Source organism: Thamnophis sirtalis, unplaced genomic scaffold (genome assembly GCF_051295495.1).
Source record: "Thamnophis sirtalis isolate CommonGarterSnake01/CBP01778 unplaced genomic scaffold, rThaSir2_p1.2 scaffold_13, whole genome shotgun sequence".
Lineage (NCBI taxonomy): Eukaryota > Metazoa > Chordata > Lepidosauria > Squamata > Natricidae > Thamnophis > Thamnophis sirtalis.
The window spans coordinates 6,851,824-6,874,339 of record NW_028261393.1 but is presented as its reverse complement, the minus strand read 5'-3'; the positions used below and the strand labels follow the sequence as shown (position 1 = coordinate 6,874,339).

The following is a 22,516-nucleotide window of genomic DNA, read 5'->3' as shown; positions in this document are numbered from 1 at the left end:
GGGAAACACAACAGCCACTCGGTCTTTTCTGGGTTGAGCACAAGCTTGTTAACCCTCATCCAGTCCATAACGGCCTCAAGGCCCCGGCACATCACGTCCACCGCTTCATTGAGTTGGCACGGGGCGGACAGATACAATTGAGTATCGTCCGCATATTGATGGTATCTAATCCCGTGCCTGCGGATGATCTCTCCCAGCGGTTTCATGTAGATGTTGAATAGTAGGGGGGATAAGACCGAGCCCTGAGGCACCCCATAATTTAGGGGCCTAGGGGACGATCTCTGCCCCCCCACTAACACCGACTGTGACCTGTCCGAGAGGTAGGAGGAGAACCACCGTAGCACGGTGCCTCCCACTCCCACCTCCCGCAGTCGTCGCAGAAGGATACCATGGTCGATGGTATCGAAAGCCGCTGAGAGGTCAAGGAGGACCAGGATGGAGGAATGTCCTTCATCTCTGGCTCTCCAGAGATCATCCATCAATGCGACCAAAGCGGTTTCTGTGCTGTAACCGGGCCTGAAGCCTGACTGGAAGGGGTCTAGGTAGTTTGCTTCCTCCAAGGACCGTTGGAGCTGGAAGGCCACCACCTTCTCAACAACCTTCCCCAGAAATGGAAGGTTGGAGACTGGACGATAGCTATTAAGAACAGCTGGATCCAAGGATGGTTTCTTCAGGAGGGGTCTCACCACCGCCGCTTTCAATGTGGCGGGGAAGTTCCCCTCCCGAAGGGAGGCGGTTACAACCGCCTGGATCCAGCCTCGTGTCACCTCACTGCAGTTAGTAACCAGCCATGAGGGACACGGATCCAGGACGCAGGTGGAGGTACTTACAGCTCTCATGGCCTTGTCCACATCCCCATATTTTGATTCCTATCCTGCCTTACGTTCAGCACAAGGGGCATCTTCCGATGTTTTCCCCTACAATAACCCCGTGTATGAGATAGACAGGAGAACTTGCTGCATCTCTTCTGAATCTTCTTCTGGTCCTTTTAATAGTCTGCACAAAGAGAAGCTTCGGGACGAAGGGGAGACGGCCACATGCTAGCCAGGGAATTCTGGGAGTTGAAGTCCACACCTTTTTTTCAGATGCTAAGGTTAAGAAACATGGGTCTGAGATGACCTGATATTTCCTGCAGAGGCTTGGCCTGTGATTCCATTCTTTTCATTATTAGAACACCAAAATCTCCATATTTTTTTGCAATGGCAAGAGTACTAGTGAACCAGAGAGTATTGCCGATCAATACTTAGAAAGCCACTGCGTTTACCAATGCCTGTGCCTTTCGCGTCTTCTAAGACATTTTAAAGATGCACATCTCCCAGTCCAGCACGCTAAACAGAAATACACCTCCAAATGAATCATCTGTTTGCCCCACTATGTTACCATGTTTGTTTTAATCTCATATCCGCTCCGCCCATCCAAATATAAAGAGGCACCAGAACGACACTGCACCCTTGTTTTGCCTATAAGCATCGTACCACAAAAGTTATCAAGGAGCCAAAGAGAAAAGTCAACAGGTAAGAGAGGAACTTAGATATTCATGGTGTTAAATCTTTTCAATTTGCGCCTGGGAATTGCTTGAATGGAGCTACGAAGGAAAATAATTTGATCCAGCTTTACTCTGTTGTTGTTTTTTTTCCAAAGAATTTTTTTATTTTTTTTAATCTCTTACATACCATTTTAAGTATACATTCACATAATTGTTATTATTTTTTACATTTATCATTCTTACACATTTATTATTTCATTTAATAGGTTATGATATACAGTTTGGGTTGCTTTATTCACCATCGCTTCCTCCTGTTGTAATACCACCGTGTTTCCCCTTTCTTTTTTCCCTCTTTCCCTTCTCTACTTTCTTCCTTCCTCCTCTCCTTCCCCTTCCTTCTTCCCTTCCCTTTCTCCTACCTTGTCTCTTCTCTGTTGCGTAGACGTTTGGGGATTTTCTTGGGAGGGGAGAGAAACACTGTTTGTGTGAGGTTTTTATTTTTTATTTTTTGCTACCGGGCCAGAATATTCCTGGCTCTTGGAATCACTATGGAGAAGGCCAGGAAATAGGAAAAGATTAAGTAACCCAATAGTGCCCTGGTAGTGACAGATAGAAATTTTGAAGTCCTGGGTGGCTTAGTGGCTAAGACGCTGAGCTTTTTGATCAGAAAGGTCGACAGCTTAGTGGTTTGAATCCCTAGCACCACGTAACGGAGTGAGCTCACATTACTTGTCTCAGCTTCTGCTAACCTAGCAATTCGAAAGCATGTAAAAAAGGCAAGTAGCAAAAATAGGAACCGCAGTGGTGGGATTCAAATAATTTAACAACCGGGTCTCTGCCCTAATGATTCCTTCCAACAACCAGTTCACCAAACTGCTCGGAAACTTAACAACCGGTTCTCTCGAAATGGTGCGAACTGGCTGAATCCCACCACCGCCTTCAGTGTTTAGTCATGCTGGCCACGGAGACGTTTTCGGAAAGCGCTGGCTCTTCGGCTTTGAAACGGAGATGAGCACCGCCCCCTAGAGTCGGGAACGACTAGCACATATGTGCGAGGGGAATCTTTACCTTAGGTATCTAGAGAACTTCATTTCCATCCATCATTCCTCACGGACCTCTTTGAAGAAGGACTGCAAAAGTTGTGGACTCACCCAAAGTGCCACGTTTTACTTCCCCCTGCAGTCAAATACGTTTTAAGCATTTGCGGGTTTATTTACTCCTTCGTGGATTTATTTCGATTTTTGTGCCACATCTGACAAGGTTTCTCCATCTCTTGAGATGTCTGCATTTTGAGATTGAAATTGAAATTGAGATTGAAATTTATTTATAGGTCGCCCTTTTCCCTGGGGGGACTCAGGGCGGCTCACAACTCATGGGAAGGGGGGATACAAACAATAACAAACAATAACACATAAGAGCATACATAATTAAAAATAGAGCACAACATTCATACCATTCGGGTGGGGGTGAGATACATTCTTTAACCCCAGGCCTGACGGGATAGCCAGGTTTTAAGGGCTATGCGGAAGGTCTGGAGGGTGGTGAGGGTACGAATCTCCACAGGGAGATCGTTCCAAAGGGTCGGAGCTACTACCGAGAAGGCTCTCCTCCGCGTAGTTGCCAGCCGACACTGACTGGCAGATGGAACTCGGAGGCTGGAGGCAACTGGGATATTACATGAAGTTATATAATACTAGGACTGGCTCAATTCATAAATTTGCAGCTGTTGCTTTCATCTTTTTCACTAATTTGCATAGGGAAAAAAGGCGCACCTGCCCAGGAACCAGAGTCACCTCTGATATCCTCAAATATATCCCTCTTTTTCGACCTGTAGGCATGGCTACTACTTTTGTGCTCATTCTAATTGCTTCCTGCTAGCTATGATCTATTGTTTTCCATTGGCATGTTGTGGGCCTTTAAAGCACAGAGTGTTTGTTCTAGTTAAAGATATAGTCACTCAGCCTGTTAATTATTTAAAAGATCCATCAGCTGATGTTTTATGTGTGTGTGTGTGGGGGGGGGAATAGCACTGGGCTTAATACCACCCATTTGCTCATTTGTGCAAAATAGTCCAGAAGAATTAAAACGAAGCACAATAATGGCACAAAATGGCTTTTTATAGCAAACCACAAGATGTTTAACTCTACCTCTGCTCTAGATTAGAATTAAAGAAAGGTGCAAGAAGTTTTTTTTTTAAAAAAAAAAACTTTCTTTGTCCCTTGTTAGGGGTCTTTAAAAATTCGTTTGAAAATATGAATAGCAAGGTATTAAAAACTGGAGCACCGATAGAAAAAATATATATTGATAAATGGCATTTATACGATGAAGTGGGTGGGAGGTTTAAAAAAAAAACACCCAGACCTTCTAGATACATTATGGTGATTCAAAGAAAGCTAACCAACAAAAAAAGATTATACAATACTACTGTGTTTTCCTCAAAATAAGACCTACCCGGAAAATAAGCCCTACTCCCAAAAGAATCCCTAGTTAAGACCCCACCCACTCTGTTGCACCTGGCAACATGGGGTGGGGCGAGACACACAGGTACAAATCAAGCTAGGGTGGGGATGGGGAGTGGAGCTGCTCACTAGCCGAGGTGGCGCAGTGGTTAGAGTGCAGTACTGCAGGCCACTTCAGCTGACTGTTATCTGCAGTTCAGCAGTTCAAATCTCACCGGCTCAAGGTTGACTCAGCCTTCCATCCTTCCGAGGTGGGTGAAATGAGGACCCAGACTGTGGGGGCGATATGCTGACTCTGTAAGCCACTTAGAGAGGGCTGAAAGCCCTATGAAGCGGTATATAAGTCTAACTGCTATTGCTATTGCTACTTTTGGACAGTTGCAGCCAGGTCTCGCACACCAAGAGACTTGCCTCACCTTGCCAGCCCACTTCTTCTGCGCTCACTTGTTGCTGCTTGCGCTTGTGGCCCTCTAACCTCCTTTTCACCATCAGAGGTGCCATCAAAGCTCATTTCTCGGGTGTGGAGGCCTTTCCTGAAGGCCTCTGATGACAAAATGGAGGCTGGGGGCCCTGCGTGTAAGCATCGGCAAACAGCCGCAGAAGTGGGCCAGCAGTGGCCACAAGATATCCCCTGAAAATAAGACCTAATGCTGCTTTTGAAGGCCAAAAATAAAATAAGACCAGGTCTTATTTTTTGGGGGTGGGGGCGAATGGTACTGATGGGATTATAACATTTATTGAGGTTCATCATAAAATACAGCAGTCTTGCAATTCTTGAAGTACTGCCACGCAGGGAAGAGGGTATAGATTTTTTTTCTCCCTAGCACTCGAGAATCCTACAAGAAGTTACAAACTGAAGCTACCTAGAGAAAGATTCGAACTTGGTAAGATGGCATCTCCTGATTATGACTGTTATGAAGCAGTTGGACAACCTACCTCCTGGAGTTGTGGTGGCTTCACCATTGGGAGTGTTGAAGCAAAGGTTGGATAGCCAATGGTCTAAAATCATGCGTCTCAACCTTGGCAACTTCAAGAAGTCTGGACTTCAACTCCTAGAATTCCCCAGCCAGCCTTGCTTCTCAGCAATTTTAAGAAGTGTGGACTTCAACTCCCAGAATTCCGCAGTCAGCAAAGGGACTCTATAGGTTTGAAATTCAGTTTTTGTCAACAGCCTCATAATTCTTCAACTCTTGCTTAGTTACTCTGCCAAGGCGTCAACCCCAGATACAATCAAGCTGGCTTCCTGAAGCAAGTTCCAGGATTCCCCCTTTCCAATCAGGTCTACAAATTAAGAAGTTTTTTTGTGTGTGGTCTCCCATTCACCTAACCACCTATTCTGATCCTTTCCCCTTTTCAGAAATCAGCCAGGGTCAGCCACGGCAAGCATATTTATATTATTTCATTTACGTTTGTACAGTATTTGTATTTAAATGCAAGCACATTTCTTTTTCCCTGTGGCTCTCAGCCAAAACTAAAGTGCCCAACAAAAGATAGAATTTGTCATTTAGGGTGGGGAAGGCTTGGTTATGAAGAATTGGGAAATCTTAGTTATTTCTAAGCCATCATGAATAGAAGGTAATTTCTATTTCCTCCACTGTAAATGTACACCTTTGAAGCAACGTTTCTCCCAAATATGCTCATTATTTTTCCAGTCAGAGAATTTTAGAGATAAAAAATTTATATATATAAAAAAAACCCTATCCAACTCATGATTCACCAGTTTCATTAGCTTCCCTCCAAGTTCTCCGTTGTTCGTTTGCCATATTAATTCTCTCTTGCTCTTTCTCCCTACAAATTTCTAACCTGAAGAAATTCGTTGTTGGAACATTTATCTCTGCAAACTGAAAGTTCTCCATTCCCAGAAAACAATGAAGTACCTTATTTTTTTCACTGCTTTGATCACTACAGGTAAGTCCGGCAAACACTTGGAACATAGCCTCTAGACTGGGAGGGCGGAAGGCGAAGTGTGATGAAATAGTTATCCACTGTAATTGGAGATTATTGATCGATTAACATTAACATCCATGGTGTTCTCTGAGCTTGCTGGTTTTCTTACAGATGTTTCATTACCCTGATAAAGTACCTTGATGGTGTTACCTAGCTGGGTAATGAGTGACCAGTGTATTGATGCATAAGCCACGATTAGGACACGTTTTTACAGGGTCAGAGAAGGTGCACTGGTCACCATTCCATGGAAAAAGAATTAGATTAGAAAGCATAAATACATAAATCATTAGTGATGCTTTTCCATTCCAAATCATTGTTATTTTATTTTCTACCCCAACCCAACCCAAACAGCAAATGCCCTGGTCTGCCAATGTAACCCGTGTTCAGAAGCAACTTGTCGAGATGCGGAGAACTGTTATTCATCTGACTACGAAATCTTTACCGGTAAATGCTGACACTTCCTGGTTGCTTTTCTGAATATCTACTTCTAGGAACTTTCTCAATTGAAAGAGAGGGAAGGAGGGAGGGAAAGAGGAAGAATGGAGAGAAGAGGAGAGAAAGAGAAGAAGGAAAAGACAGGGAGAGGAGAGGAGAAAGAGAGAGAGAGAGAGAGAGAGAGAGAGAAAGAAAGAAAGAAAGAAAGAAAGAAGGGAAGCAAAAGAGAGAAAGAAAGATGGGAAGAGAAAGAAAGAGAGAGAAAGAAAGAAAGAAAGAAAGAAAGAAAGAAAGAAGGGAAGCAAAAGAGAGAGAGAAAGATGGGAAGCGAAAGAGAGAAAGAAAGAAAGAAAGAAAGAAAGAAAGAAAGAAAGAAAGAAAGAAAGAAAGAAAGAAAAAAGGGAAGCAAAAGAGAGAGAGAAAGATGGGAAGCGAAAGAGAGAAAGAAAGAAAGAAAGAAAGAAAGAAAGAAAGAAGGGAAGGAAGGAAGCAAAAGAGAGAAAGAAAGATGGGAAGCGAAAGAGAGAAAGAAAGAAAGAGAGAAGGAAGAGAGGAGAAACAAGGAAACAAGGAAGGCTACCCTGATTGCCTCCACAGAAAAGCCAAGCTTCCATTCTCGTACAATCGAAAACACAAAGAAGCAGGTAAAAATTCTGCCACACTCAGTGGCTCAGTGGCTAAGACGCTGAGCTCGTCGATCAGAAAGGTCGGCAGTTCGGCGGTTCAAATCCCTAGCGCTGCGTAACGGAGTGAGCTCCCGTTACTTGTCCCAGCTTCTGCCATCCTAGCAGTTCGAAAGCATGTAAAAATGCAAGTAGAAAAATAGGAACCCACTTTGGTGGGAAGGTAACAGTGCTCCATGCGCCTTTGGTTGGTTAGTAATGCTGGCCACATTACCATGGAGATGTCTTTGAACAGCACTGGCTCTTCAGCTTTGAAACAGAGATGAGCACCACCCCCCAGAGTCGAGAATGGCTAGCACATATGTGCGAGGGGAACCTTTACATTTACCTAAAACGCCTGTATTTGAGAATTTCCTTTAAAAGTCACCATTCCATTAATATTTGGGGGGCACAGACACACACACACACACACACACACACACCTCCAATGATCCCTGTTGCAGTCTCTGTTCATTTAAAACTGGAGTGTGGAGTGGGGTGGGATGGTAGAGATGGTGTTTAAGCCTCATGGCTGAAAAAGTCCTTGAAGTTACCTTTCCATAATGCCAGGAAATTGTGAAAATTTATACCACATTTAATTGTTGGGAAACTCAGCTGAGCCTCTGTAGAGTAGACCTAAAAGGTGAAGGCACAGGATCCTAACTCCACACCTGGACTCCACTGAGAAATGTCAATTGTGGGGGGGGGGACCTCCCCCTAGAAGTATGAAATATTTTGGGGGATATTAAAAGTGGCAGAACACTATATTTCCCCAAAGGAGAAATGGAGCTTCCTGCATTGCAAAACAGCCTCCAGCAGATGGAGAAATCTTTAGAAATGAATATTTGTGCCCCATTAAGAAATCCACACCAATCTATTCATAAACAAAATAGCTTTAGCTCAAATGAAGGAATTAAAGGACAGCAGATGGTCTTAACCCCAGTTCATTGAGAAAAGTGGAAACAAAAGGGCCCCATTAAGAAAGGCGGGCTGGAGGAAATAGGTAACAGCATAAAATTAATTACATCTCTTTGGCAGGATTAAGTCAAAGGAAGCTTTAGACCAGTAATGTCTAACCCAGTGTTTCTCAACCTTGGCAACTTGAAGATGTCCGGACTTCAACTCCCAGAATTCCCCAGCCAGCGAATCTGAACATCTTCAAGTTGCCAAGGTTGAGAAACACTTTTTGATGTTGTGTGCTGAAAGCCCATGAGTTCACCCATAATGCAATACGCGTTATTCACATGTTATTAACACGTTATTAACGCAATACCACCACCACCACCCCGTGCACATACATGGCAGAGACCCAAAAGCCATCTGGCTTGCGCGAAGCACACACACATACACAGTGGAGCTAAGCTGGGGCGTGCCACCTGTTTGCCATAGGTTTGCCATCCCAGCTGTAGACCCATTACTAGCTTTTATGGAAACAAGCCAGCCAAAATCAAATAACAAACCTCACAAAGCAAACCTCCAGATTAAAAAGTGCTGTGAAAAAAAAGAGAAAGAAACCTATATAAAAGTACAAAGCAAACCAATTGGTCAGCTGTCCCAGAACTTCACGCTGTGTGTGTGTGTGTGTGTGTGTGTGTGTGTGTGTGTGTGTGTGTATTGGTTCTGCTCAAGAAATAAATGGACCTTTCTTTCTTCAGCAGCCCCCATTTTATTCTTGGCTTGGACCTGGATTTCTCTTCCAACATAGCAATAGCAATAGCAGTTAGACTTATATACCGCTTCACAGGGCTTTCAGCCCTCTCTAAGCGGTTTACAGAGTCAGCATATTGCCCCCACAGTCTGGGTCCTCATTTTACCCACCTCGGAAGGATGGAAGGCTGAGTCAACCCTGAGCCGGTGAGATTTGAACCGCCGAACTGCAGATAACAGCCAGCTGAAGTGGCTGCAGTACAGCATATAACATTACAGAGCTGTGATAGTGAATCTATGGCATGCGTGCCAGAGGTGACATGAAGAGGCCTCTCTCTGGGCCTGTGCGGCGTCACCAGCTGCTCCTCTGGATTCCGGTTATGCGCATGCATGCCAGCCAGCTGGTCTTCGGGTTTCCAGTTCTCCAGCACATGCATATGCACTTGCCCATGCGTGCTTGTTCCGATTTGGGCACAGGGTTCCCCATCACGGTTATAGGGGTTCTCAATCATCCAGGTCATGGTTGTCCCAAAAGTCTTTTTCCAAAAGGGAATGGGAGTTTCTCCCTGAAAACGTTTTTCGTCTCATGCAGGAAGCTTTTTCGAGAAACGTTTTCAAGGGGAAGACATCAAGAAGGTCCCGTTGCCATTTGTAAAGCAGCCTTGGGGATTACTGAGCAGTGCTTTTAACAAATGGCAACAGTTGTCTTTTCAGCTCCTTTGTAACACAGTTTTCCTCCCCTGTCTCTGCAGGGAAAGACACACTACGTAATGCAACAATTAAAGGATGCCAGTCCAGCACAGTGAAGAAAGATATCTGCACACAAGGCTTTGTCATCATGTCCTCTGGAAGTGCTTTTTATCTGATGAACAACGTTACATGCTGTAAAAGCGGAGATTCATGCAATAAGGATATCACTGCACGTAGGTGGAATCACCATTTGATTTTCAAATCTGCTTTTATTTGCATTTCTCCCCCCCCCCCCCCGATTGCCATTTCATCCTGCCCCCATTTTAATAGCAATCTCTCTGGATGGAATTCTTACTGTATTCTTACTTAGCCCTACATGGTTTAGGACCTGGCTACCTGAGAGACCGCCTCCTGCCACTTACCTCCCAACGGCCAACAAGATCGCACAGGTTGGGCCTCCTCCGGGTGCCGTCGACCGGACAATGCCGGCTGGCGACCCCCCAGGGGAGGGCCTTCTCCGTAGCTGCGCCGGCCCTGTGGAACGATCTACCCGTTGAGATCCGGACCCTTACCACTCTCCCGGCCTTCCGTAAAGTCACCAAAACCTGGCTGTTCCGGCAGGCCTGGGGCTGTTGATTAATATCCAGCCCCACTTAGACGGAATGCATGATGTGGAATTTTAATAATTGTATCTTTTTAGTCTTAATTTTTAATATGTTTTTTTTACCTTGCCTGTAAGCCGCCCAGAGTCCCAAGGGAGTGGGCGGCATACAAATCTTATTAAACTAAACTAAACTAAACTTATTAAACTGTGTAGTTAGGTGACTGTATTTATAATGCACCAGGTAAACCCGCAAGGTAAAGAAGGAACATTAGGCTTAAATGTCTAAATCGTCCATTAAAATGTCTGGACCTCAGGAAATTAGACCTAAACGTCCCTTCAATCCAAAGCAGAGGTCACACCTCCAGCTGTTGATTCACAACAGCACCATTCATTGTGCGGGGAATGAATATCTCTCTTTCTACAAATTTTGGGGAGTGGTATCCCCCAAAACAGAACTGGATTAGATTTCCCCTCCCAAATAACCCTGGGATAATTTTGCTCATGGAAGTAGCGCAGAAGGTTCGGCTCAGCGCTAACTCATTGATGTCTTAATTCTTCCAGCACTTAACAAGAATATTCCCAACAGTAAACTGGTTTGCCCATCATGCTTTGCTTTCAATAAAACATGTGTCGCCAAAATAATGAAATGCAACGATCTCCAGAAGAAATGCTTCAATATCACCGGGAAAATCACAAAAGGTAAATCAGTGTTGTGGCCCACCAGTGGAGCTGGCAGAAGATTCGGACAGTGAGGAGGTTGGGGAGGAACATGGGCCAGTCCTGGAGTCTGGGGAAGGCTCTGATGAGGGCTCTGGGTCGGAGGCAGAGAGGGGACAGAACCATATGCCATTTATCAGCTGCCTTTGGAGTCAGACATAAGTGAGGCAGATGAACAGCTGGAGCCTGTTCCCAGTGTGTGCATGCGCAGAGTGGCCAGACGAAGGGAACAACTAAAGAGCAGGGGTCGACTTGGGAGTAAGTCCAGACGAGGAATGGCCCCTCCCAGAGGAAATAAAAGAGGAGCGAAAGGGGAGTGGAGTTTGCAGGAGACAATTAGTTCGCTTAATTGGTTCGTGACTCTCCAAGACTCCTTGCCAAGTTTTGCAGATATCGACCTGTCAGCTCTCCAAGCCAGATACGGTCTGTGACTATAAATCCTCTTTATGGAAGTGAATAGGCACAGAATTCACTGTAAATTAAGAAAAGGGGATTTTGCCAGGACAAGGAGTTGGTTTCATGCTCTTGGGAAGCCTCAATCAGAACAATCAGAGACACCGCATAGATTCATTACATTTTAATCCAGACTCTCATCCCAAAAGCTGTATCCGCTTCTATGTCTAGACTTGACTTAACCACAATTGAGCTGGGGGATTTCTATTGCTAAGCAAGCTGGTGGTTAAATGAGGAGCGCCCGATTTTTTGACCGTTTTTGCCACGGCTGTTAAGGGGGTTCACTGCAGTTGTTAAGTAAATCAAATGGTCATTAAGTAAAGCTGGCTTCCCCCATTGGCTTGGCTTGTTGGACGCCTGGTGGGAAGATCACAAGTGGCTCTCTCACTGCACGACACTGCAACAGTCCTAAATATGTGCCCATTTCCCAGGCATCCAAATAATGAAACATGTGACCATGGAGATACTGTGACAGGAGTTAAGTCACTTTTTTTCAGTGCCACACACAGTAATTTTGAACAGTCTCTAAGGGAATGGTTGTAAGTTGAGAACTACCTGTAGGAGAAGGAGAAATGTTCCATTAGTCTGAGCACATCATCAAATGAGTGGAAAAATATCGGAAGTCAAGGCAAGTGCTGTGTTGCTATTAAGGTCATCGGAAGAGCTGTTGACCTTTGTTCTTATAGCTTCCGACCAGAAATTCTGAAAGGGACACAGTGGCTGAGTGGCTAAGATGCTGAGCTTGTCGATGAGGCAGGTCGGGAGTTCAGCGGTTCGAATCCCTAGCGCCCCATAACGGAGTGAGCTCCCTTGACTTGTCCCAGCTTCTGCCAACCTAGCAGTTCGAAAGCACGTAAAAATGCACCTAGAAAAATAGGAACCACCTTTGGTGGGAAGGGAACAGCGTTCCGTGCTCCTTCGGCGTTTAGTCATGCCGTCCACATGACCACGGTGACGTCTTCGGACAGCGCTGGCTCTTTGGCTTTGAAATGGAGATGAGCACCGCCCCCTAGAGCAGGAATGACTAGCACATATTTTACCTTGTAGAAATTCTGAGAGTTTTCCGCCACTCCATGATGGGCAATACACAAAAAGTCCTATGGAAAAAACGTAACCTCCACTCTCTTCTCTATGGCACAGTTTCAACTGAGCCATGTACCCATTGCAAACATTCCAGACCCCAATTACAGGTAGTCCTTGACTTATGACCACAATGGAGCCCTGGGTGACTGTTGTTAAGGGAGACATTTGTTAAGTGAGCTTTGCCCCACATTACAACCTTCCTTTGCCACAGTTGTTAAGAGAATCACTGCAATTGTTAAGTAAATCCGGCTTCCCCATTGATTTTGCTTGTCAAATGGTTGCAAAAGGGGCTCCCATGACTGTAAAGGTTGTAAATATGAACCTCTAAATATGAATTTTGATCACGTGGTCATGGGGATTCTGCAAAGGTCGTAAGTGTGAAAAAACGTCATGCCACTATAACTTTGAACGGCCACTAAATGAACTCTTTACACCAAGGACTACCTGTAATCCAGTAGGAAGGCAGAAGGTAACAATAGCAATAGCACTTAGATTTATATACTGCTTCACGGTGCTTTACAGCCCTCTCTAAGCGGTTTACAGAGTCAGCCTCTTGCCTGCAATAATCTGGGTCTTTATGTTACCAACCGTGGAAGGCTGAGTTAACCTTGAGCCAGTGAGAATCGAACTGCTGGCAGTTGGCAGAATTAGCCTGCAATCACTGCACCACCAACGGCTCTGATAAAAAGTGCAGACATCCCATTGGTTTTACTATCAATTCATTGATTTAGGTATGGGCCAAGTCAAACAAGTCAGGATCCAAGAATAAAAATAAAATAAAAAAGCAATTCACTCATTTTTAGTGAAAATGGCAGGGGATGGAAGAGTAGGGGGGGGCATAGGTGAGCCAAATTGAGCATCGCTCCTGGGGAGAAAAACATGCTAATTCTAGTCCCTCCTCTATCCTTTGATTTCACAGGCACAACTCCAGCTCAAGATTTCACTGCCAGGGGATGTGCTGTTGAAAACAACATCTTCAAAAACGGTTCCAGTCTGGTCTCAGGAGACACAACTTATGCACTTGAAATTGTCACTTTTCGGGATGCCAAAAGTGGTGCCAGCCAGATTTCCAGTTGCCTATCTTTTGCTATCCTTCTGCCCAGTGTCCTTTGGTTGCTACTGGACAGATCCCTGTATTAACCCCAACCTACCAATGACCTCTCGACTCAAATGTGTGTGTGTGTGGAATCTCCCATTGAATTGTACCAAGGAATCCGAGAGGTTTTGGCTTCAGCAATTGTTGGTGCCCATGTGTGTCTCAATTGCTGGTTTTTGAGTCTCTCTCTCTCTCTCTCTCTGTGTCTCTCTCTCTTTTCTCTTTGTTCAGTAAAAAGGGATTTTAATGTATCCAATTAATGCATATCTTAAATAAGAATAGAAATGAACGTTGGTATTAAGAATGTCACGCAAGTAAAGGAATCCCAATGATACAGATATTGTTTAATTTAATGAGATTTTTACATAGTGGTTTGAAAAGGCTTGGTTAAGATTGGAATAGATTAATTGATTTAAATAATTAAGCTTCCAACGATTGAGTTAAGGCTACAATCATCATACTGAAGAACAAAAATATATATTGGTGTGTCGTTTTTTTTCTGATGATGTATGATTCCCATCTAAGGGGCACCCTTGTGTATGTGTGTGTGTGTGACATTGTAATGGAATGTCTCTTATAAGACAATGCCATCTTTCATTTTTTCTTATATTTAAAAAAAAATCAACTCAGAATAAATGTGCCTGGCAATTATTATTTAAATAAAAAACAAATTAGCAAACTGTGTTCAGAAGTAAATCAATGGCATCTATTTTCTTATAAATGCAGTGGTGGGATTCAGCCGGTTCGGACCAGCTTGGACAAATCGGTACTTATATCCAGCAGCTGGGGCCGCCCACCCACCCACCTTGGCGCTATCTCGTCTATATAATCACCGTGGTTTTGATACAGAGCACATGCGCGCAAGGCACACATGCAAGCAAAGTTATCCCATCTTATACAATCGGCGTGGTTTTGACACAGCGCACATGTGCGCAAGGCCCGTGCTCACATTTTTTTATTCTGGGCTAACGGGTTGTTAACTTATGTGAAGCCCACATCTGTATAAATGGGTGTAAGGTCATTGATGGAGACAAGATTGGAACATGTTCATAGAATTTTAGGGCTGGAAGGGACTTTGGAGGTCTTCTGGTCTAACCCCTTGGCTAAGGCAGGAGTTCTTATTCCATCCCCAACAAATGGATATCCCATCTTGAAAACCCATGACCCTGGAAGGCAAGCTGTTTCATTGACTAATTGGTCTCCTTGCCAAGAAATTTCTTCTTTCTTTTAGGTTGGTTCTCTCCTTGATTGGTTTCGACCCATTGCTTCTTGTCCCACCCTCAGTGAATCAATTGCAAGTTATCCATTGTTTCCTTCTGTTCCTTGGTCATGTTTTGCTTAAGAAAACTCAGGTTTTACTGATAGCTTCTAACTGCCAGGATGACACTAGATCAAGATGAAACTTAAGCCTTCCAAAGAGTCCGTTTTAGGGTTGGTCCCGGGAAAGACCATGTTTTGTCTTGATTATTTTTTTCTTCCTTGTATTTGCATCCTCTCTCTTAAGATTGTGAACCCCCATTGACCATGGATATTGACCTGTGATAGATGGAATGGAATGTAATAGAATAGAATAAAATAGGGAATAGAAAAGAATACAGTAATGGAATAGAATAGAATAGAATAGAATAGAATAGAATAAGAATAAGAATGGAGTGAAGTGAAGTGGGGTGGAGTGGAGTGGAGTGGAGTGGAATGGAATGGAATGGAATAGAATAGAATAGAATAGAATGGAATAGAATAGAATAGAATAGAATAGAATAGAATAGAATAGAATAGAATAGAATAGAATAGAATAGAATAGAATAGAATAGAATAGAATTTTTATTGGACAAGTGTGATTGGACACACAAGTTGTCTTTGGTGCAGATGCTCTCAGTGTACGTAATGAAAAATAAAATAGAATCCATTCATCAAGAATCGTAAGATACAACACTTAGTGATAGTCATGGGTTACTAATAAACAATCCAATTATACTAGGAAACAAACAAAACAATATAAATTTGAAAGGTACAAACAACATGGTTATAGTCATAAGCAGGAAGAGATGGGTACTAGGAAGGATGAGAAGAAGAATAGTAATACAGTCTTAGTAGATAATTTGACAGTATTGTGGGAATTAGTTGTTTAACAGAGTGATGGCATTCAGGGGAAAAAAAACTGTCCTAGTTTTTAGTGTCTAGTTGTTCTGATGTGCAGGGCCCTATAGCGTCATTTTGAGGATAGAAGTTGAAACAATTTAGGTCCAGGATGTGAGGGGTCTGTAGATATTATATGAGAGGATGATACTTCTGTGAAGTAAGGTTAATGGGTGTAACCAGAAACCCTGACCAGAATCTACCAGTATGTTTAATTATTGCAACGGCTAAAGTTGCAATAAATTACATTCTGTCTCAGTGAGCTGAGAACTAGGCTGACATTCTGGGCTGCAATATTTTGGTTCTGTATGTGTGGTAAACACAGCCACTGAAATGACATCAACAACCCACACCACTTCTGAGCGAGTTTGGGCGCACAACGGGGATTAGCAATCCTCCCGAGAACTCTTACTTGGCATCTGGCCATCTGTGAGGAGAATCTGTCACATCGTATTTTCTTTGATCAGCGCATGATTAGAAAAGTAAACGGCCAGTACTTCTTTTGCCTTTGACTTCAGCATTTCTCAACGTGGGAAAAGCACTACTTATTGTCTATGGGGATTCTCAGTCACCCAGGTCATAGTTGCCCCAAAGGTGCTTTGGGATCGGAGGATGGGATGGAAGGAGGATGAAATCCTTCCTTCATCCACCATTCAGTCAAAACTGAAGAAGCTTCTTGGATGAAAAGCGAAATGTCTTCAAAGAAAATCTAAGTACCTGGGCACACAGGTACTCCCATGTTACACCCCTTTTAGGCGGCCTGCACTGGTTGCCAGTTGTCTTCCGGGCGCGATTCAAGGTACTAATTATGACCTTTAAAGCGCTCCATGGCTTAGGCCCAGGATACCTGCGAGACCACCTACTGCCACCAGTAGCCTCCCACCGCCCAGTGCGATCCCACAGAGTTGGCCTCCTCAGGGTGCCGTCGGCCAGACAGTGTCGGCTAGCAACCCTCAGGGAGAGAGCCTTCTCTGTGGGAGCGCCTTCCCTCTGGAATGAGCTGCCCCCGGACCTTCATATAATCCCTGACCTCCGGTCCTTCCGACGCGCCCTAAAAAGTTGGCTTTTCCAGCAAGCCAGCCCGGCCTGAACAAAGCAAAACAAATTATTGATTACTGTTAATTTTAATTCTTTTTTTAAAAAAATGTCATTGTCCATTTTAATTGGGTTTGGGTTATCCTATTTAATTTCTTTTTAACTTTCGTATTATGTGTTTCTTTTAATGTTGTACGCCGCCCTGAGTCCTTGGGAGAAGGGCGGCATATAAATCGAATAAACCTAAATCAAATCTCACTGGCTCAGGGTTGACTCAGCCTTCCATCCTTCCGAGGTGGGTAAAATGAGGACCCGGATTGTTGTTGGGGGCAATATGCTGACTCTGTAAACCGCTTAGAGAGGCCTGAAAGACCTATGAAGCGGTATATAAGTCTACTGTTATTATTATTATATAAACCTAAGAAAATCCAGTCACCTTTTGAAAAAGCACCTCTGGGACAAGTAAACTTTAGTTTACACATGGAACCTTTACCTTTACCTAATCCTCTCATTCTTATCTAACAAAACTCAAATATAGATAGGTAGGAGGTAGGTAGGTAGGTAGGTAGGTACGTAGGTAGAAAGAAAGAAAGAAAGAAAGAAAGAAAGAAAGAAAGAAAGAAAGAAAGAAAGAACAGATCTGTATGGCCTAAAGCTCATTTTAAAAAGTGGCAACAGCAACAAAAGAGAAGTCTTCAAATTGAATAAACCAAATCTGACATATTGTTAAAATCGTGACGCCAAGATAAGAAGGATTTGCTTCTCAGTGGCTTGGTGGGTAAGTGAGACCTGGTCATCTACTTTCAGAAATTACTATATATTTTGCCTCGATTGTAGTCTTTTGCAAGGACACAAGGCTACATGAGAATTTAGTTGCATCCCTGTTTTATGGTGGCAGCTTTTAGCAAGTTCAATCGGCTAATCATGTTTGTTTGCATAACTTTTGAAATGGCTCCCAACCCATTCACATGTTGCCAGGAGTAAATATGTACATGTGAAACACCCACACCCACTCACGTGATCTCAAAAAGCTAACAAACCACACCGGATAACATATCACCAGAAACCCCTGGAGATAATCAAGTGGAAAGTACTTCTTGGTTAAAAGTATTCAGTTCCATTTCTACAACAGATACATCAATGTGTCCGGGGAGTCACTAAGAATTGAAGAATCTTTAGGCTTCACTCTCTCTTTCTTTTAGCTCTTTATTGGGAATAATCTTTTTTTTTTTTTTGTATTATTGACTTTCTTCGTCATCCAAAGCAGACTCCACCTGCAAGCCAAATTTGCACACCTGGGTGTTATGTTTATTGTTCCATCCATTCTAAACTAAGCAGCCTTTGTGTTGTTGAGACATAATGGAGGTTTTGTAGATTGGCCCTTCCGGGTTGTTTTAAACCTTTTATTTCTTTTCATGTCTTCTACTCTCAGGACTCAGGCATTAGGTACAACCGCTGGGAATTAAAATGGACTGCCCCCTCCTCTCCCCAACTAGAGATGGCAACCTGCAATTTTGCAAAAAGATATATTTTTTATGGGTAAGAAAAATATAAGGGAGTGATTAAGTTCCTGAAGGAATCCAAGGCAGATGTTCAATGCAGTGTGATGTCACTATCCTACTTGCAAATCTTGTGGGAAAATCTGTCACTTGTTAGCTTGAGAGATTGTCTTTCGTCCAAGGGCTTTGAAAGATGGACGTAGCACACCAGTGTTTCTTAACAACAACAAGAACTTTGTGTCAACGTAACTGGTTAGCTAAGGCTGAGAAACAGTTTCAGAGCATAAGGGCAAGGTAAGAGCAGAATGGGAGAACTTTCCACAGCCAACTTGCTGCGGCCAACTTGCCACAATTCAGTGTGGCCAGTGGTGGGTTTCAAAACTTTTTAGAACCTCTTCTGTAGGTGTGGCCTGCTTTGTGGGAGTGGCTTGCTGGCCATGTGACCAGGTGGGAGTGGCTTGCCGGCCATGTTACCGGGTCGGCATGGTACAACTTGTAAAACGTGGTGAAACTCACTTAACAACCCTCTTGCTTAGCAACCAAAATATTGGCTCAGAAACTCTGGCATTTGAAGCACACAAGTCTTAAAGCTGTCAAGTTCCAAGACCCTTGCACTCCTAACCCTTTAGGAAAAAAACCCCAGAGGTGTTCAAACTTGACAGCTTTAAGACTTGTGGACTTCAATTCCCAGAATTCCTCCTCCAGTCATGTTGGCTCAGGAACTCTGGCATTGAAGTGTGCAAGTCTTAAAGCTGTCAAGTTTGAACACCCCAGGGTTTTTTTTTTCTAAAGGGTTGCTAACCCTTTAGGAAAAAAATCCAGGGGTGTTCAAACTTGACAGCTTTAAGACTTGTGGACTTCAACTCCCAGAATTCCTCTTCTCGCTCTTCATCTTGATGATGTGCGGACGGGCGGGGGGGGGGGAGAGCTGGAACCGGTTCTAAACGGCACTGTAGATTTGTGGAACCTCTTCTATAGAAGTGGTTAGAACTGGCAGGAACCCACCCCTGAGTGTGGCCAACTTGCTGTGGGACAATTCACCATGGTCAACTTGCCACACAGGACAGCTTGCTATGGGACAATTTGACAAATCAATGTAGACTTAGAAGAACTTCATTGTCACTTTGAATGTACACTAATTGGCATACATTGAAATGAAATTTCATTGCATAAGCTCTCAAAGGCTCTCCAATATACACTACATAACCATGACAGAATGAATGAATGAATACAAAATTATGCATATACCCACATATATTATGTGACACAGGGAAACAACACAGTCTACTTCGGATGTATACTTGGACATGGACATCGAGAGAAAAACAAATTGTGAGAGTTTACCAGATGGACAGGGAACAAAGCTGTTACAGTACCTGCTAATCCTGCCAGAAATACTTCGTAACCTTAATTATTTAAATAAGTTTTGAAAAATATTTTAATTTTGGTCATTTACATTTCATTTGATCCCTCCTTCGGCATCCTTTCTTTAATGATTCTACCCCACTATTTCTTCAATATTAGTGAACTCTTCCATGATGTGTTGGACAGGGTTGAGTTGGCTGTGGCGGGTTGCCTGTGGTGAGTTGGATACAGCAAGTTGACCACGTCAAGTTGGCAGTTGTCACAGCCCCGTTTCTTCGACTAACTGCTTCAAGGAGAAACTGTGAATCCCACAGAATCTGAGCCAAGATTTGTACAGAGAAGCACGACTCCAGACAAAAATAACAATGGAACATGTCCGCAGCCAAAGAGCATACATGTCCAAAGCCACTCTGACTTAAAGCAGAATTACCACTTGATTTAAACAAATATTATTAAAAAAAGAAGAAGCAGAAAACATTGGAGGAAGTTTCAAAAATTATAATGTTGCGTGTATTGAAAGGAGGGAACGTAAAGACAGTAAATATCATCGTTCTTTATGTATCTTGTGGTTAATTTTTGATGATGTGCCATCAAGTTGTTGCCAACTCTTAGCAGCCTCACAGATAGATTTTTCTCTACAACAAATTGACTCCAATCTGGTTTTCAAGTTGCACACACCTTTTAGGTTTAGTCAACTTGTTTTAAGTTACATTTAGCTGAATATATATTTTTATAGAAAGCCAGTTTGGCGTTGTAGTTAAGGCATCAAGTTACAAACCGGGAACCCAAGAGTTTCGGTCCCACCTTAGACACAAAGCAGGTGGGGCAACCTTCGGCCAATCCCTCTCTCTAAGGCCTAGGAAAAAAACAACAAGAAATCACTTCTGAAAAAAAAAACCTTGCCAAGAAATGTGGCTCTGACCTGCTTCTTTCTAGAAATTTCAAGAGAAGACTTCCCTTTTTAGGTACATAACAGGGATGTGCAGTCAGAGGAGGCAGAGCCTCACCACTGTCATCATAAAAATAAAAATAAATGTAAAAGGAAAAAGGCAAGAACTGAGGTCAGGCTGAGCTAGTTGCTGCAGAGTCACCGTGGATGACTCTGCTTAGTGCTTAACTGTTTAAAAAAGCCTCTTAAAAAGCGCCCTCTACAGGAGAAGGCAGGAGAACAACATGCCTCACCTACTGGTGCAACTTTGTGTGTGTGTGTGTGTGTGTGTGTGTGTGTGTGTGTGTTTGAGAGAGGGGGAGGGAGGGAGAGAGGGAGGAAGGAGGGGAAGGGAGAAGAAAAAGAAAAAGAAATAAAGAAACTTATTTAGCAAAGGAGAAAAACAAATGCTGTCGCTTTAAATCGGAACTGAGCATGCCTGGCTGTGGAATTCTGGGAGTTGAAGTCCACAAGTCTAAAAAAATTGCTGCCTCACCAGCCATAAAACTCACCGCACGTCACTGGCACATAATATACCTGAAGATAGACGTAGAACTTGTCTTCTTAACTAGTTCTCTTCTTGCTTTGTGATTTGTTCAGCAATGCTTTGTGGGGCGGGATTCAATTAACAAAATCACCAAGTTTCTATTCAAAATATTCTTAAAAAGAGGATAAAGTTCACTCTTCAGTTATTCTTGTTAGGTATAATTACAGACTGTACAGTTATAGAGACTAACTTGATTCTGAACTTAACAACGGCAGCAAGATTGTTGGTGGCGCAGTACTGGAAGAAGGAAGAATTGCCTACTATTCAAGAATGAACGTTAAAAGTAACAAACCTAGCAGAGATGGCCAAAATCTCAGCATATTTGAAGGACCATTCAGATGAGAAATACAAGTTGGAATGGAGAAGATGGACTGATTATATTCAAAATAAATATGGGACTAAGAAATTTCAGTTAGCTTATGAATGAATGAACAAGGAATGTTACAATTTACTTAAAATTAGCTTAATAGCAATAGCAATAGGAGTTAGACTTATATACTGCTTCATAGGGCTTTCAGTCCTCTCTAAGCGGTTTACAGAGTCAGCATATCGCCGCCACAGTCTGGGTCCTCATTTTACCCACCTTGGAAGGATGGAAGGCTGAGTCAACCTTGAGCCGGTGAGATTTGAACAGCCGAACTGCAGAACTGCAGTCAGCTGAAGTAGCCTGCAGTGTTGCACTCTAACCATTGCGCCACCTCGGCTTAATAAAAGGGGAGTTAAAGTATAAGTGAAGGTACAACGCTAAAGTTAGTCAATTTATGTTAGTGTATGATTGTTAAATGTTTATACCCTGTATTTTGCTCTGGGAAGTTTGGGGGGGGGGGTTGGAAGGGGTATGGGGTTGGGGTGGAGAGAGGAAAGGGGAAGGGCAAATACTTGCAAAAGCTATTAAAACTCTTTAATTTAAAAAAATCACCAAGTTTCTAGTAACCAGATTACTCGTGCCCAATCAGTGTTCGTTAATTATTATAGTTACATCGATCAAGTGTAACAGGGTTTATGTGAAAGGAGATTTTCCCTAATGTAATCCTCAGAATAGCAATCTCTTGTGTAATTGTAATGGTGTAATTGGCTAAAAGTCGCCCCATAATTGGCTTTACCACAACATAGGTAACAAGCATTGGGAGGATTCAGTCGGTTCGTACCTATTCGGGAGAACTGCTTTCTGAGCAGTTGGGAGAACCGGTTGTTGGAAACAAAATCTCCTTCCCACAGCGTTTGTTTTCCCCCCGCTTTACAGGAAGGCATTCAGACAGAAAGGTTTAGGTTTCCATAATGGCTGTGGCTATTGCTGATCTTCAGTGTCTATTCCCCCCAGTGGTGGGTTTCAAAAAATGTTGGAACCTACTCTGTGGGTGTGGCCTCCTTTGTGGGAGTGGCTTGCCACCCATGTGACCAGATGGGAGTGGCTTGCCGCCCATGTGACCGGATATGAAATTATGAATTAGTACTTAGGTCGGTCCAAGTAGCTATTCAGAAACTCTGGCATTGAAGCATGCAAGTCTTAAAGCTGTCAAGTTACAAGATCCTTGCCAGTGGTGGGTTTCAAACAACTTTGGAACCTCTTCTGTAGGTGTGACCTGCTTTCCGGGTCCACTGGTGGAACCTCTTCTAACCGGTTCGGTAGATTTGATGAACCGGTTCAACTGAATAGATGCGAACTGATAGAAACCCACCTCTGCTTCCCCCCATTTCTAATCTAATGATTAATATTTAGGGCAGCT

At 43.3% G+C, this 22,516-nt stretch overlaps 1 protein-coding gene across 1 annotated transcript; it reads left to right on the top strand.

Moving 5' to 3' along the window:
* The first annotated feature begins 1,389 nt into the window (after positions 1–1,389).
* Positions 1,390–13,961, top strand: LOC106548107 (uncharacterized). The gene is made up of 6 exons (XM_087727981.1): positions 1,390–1,514; positions 5,755–5,853; positions 6,244–6,336; positions 9,317–9,559; positions 10,492–10,629; positions 13,103–13,961. The coding sequence occupies exons 2-6, from the start codon at positions 5,814–5,816 to the stop codon at positions 13,321–13,323; spliced, it is 735 nt and encodes a 244-aa protein (XP_087584107.1). The 5' UTR covers positions 1,390–1,514; positions 5,755–5,813; the 3' UTR covers positions 13,324–13,961.
* The last annotated feature ends 8,555 nt before the right edge of the window (positions 13,962–22,516 follow it).

What these genes read in the sequence shown, in the direction of transcription:
- LOC106548107 (XM_087727981.1), top strand. Translation starts at nt 5,814, where the DNA reads ATGAAGTACCTTATTTTTTTCACTGCTTTGATCACTACAG. An exon ending in CACTGCTTTGATCACTACAG is followed by an intron (nt 5,854 to 6,243) that starts GTAAGTCCGGCA and finishes CAACCCAAACAG; the next exon opens with CAAATGCCCTGGTCTGCCAA. An exon ending in CACCGGGAAAATCACAAAAG is followed by an intron (nt 10,630 to 13,102) that starts GTAAATCAGTGT and finishes TTGATTTCACAG; the next exon opens with GCACAACTCCAGCTCAAGAT.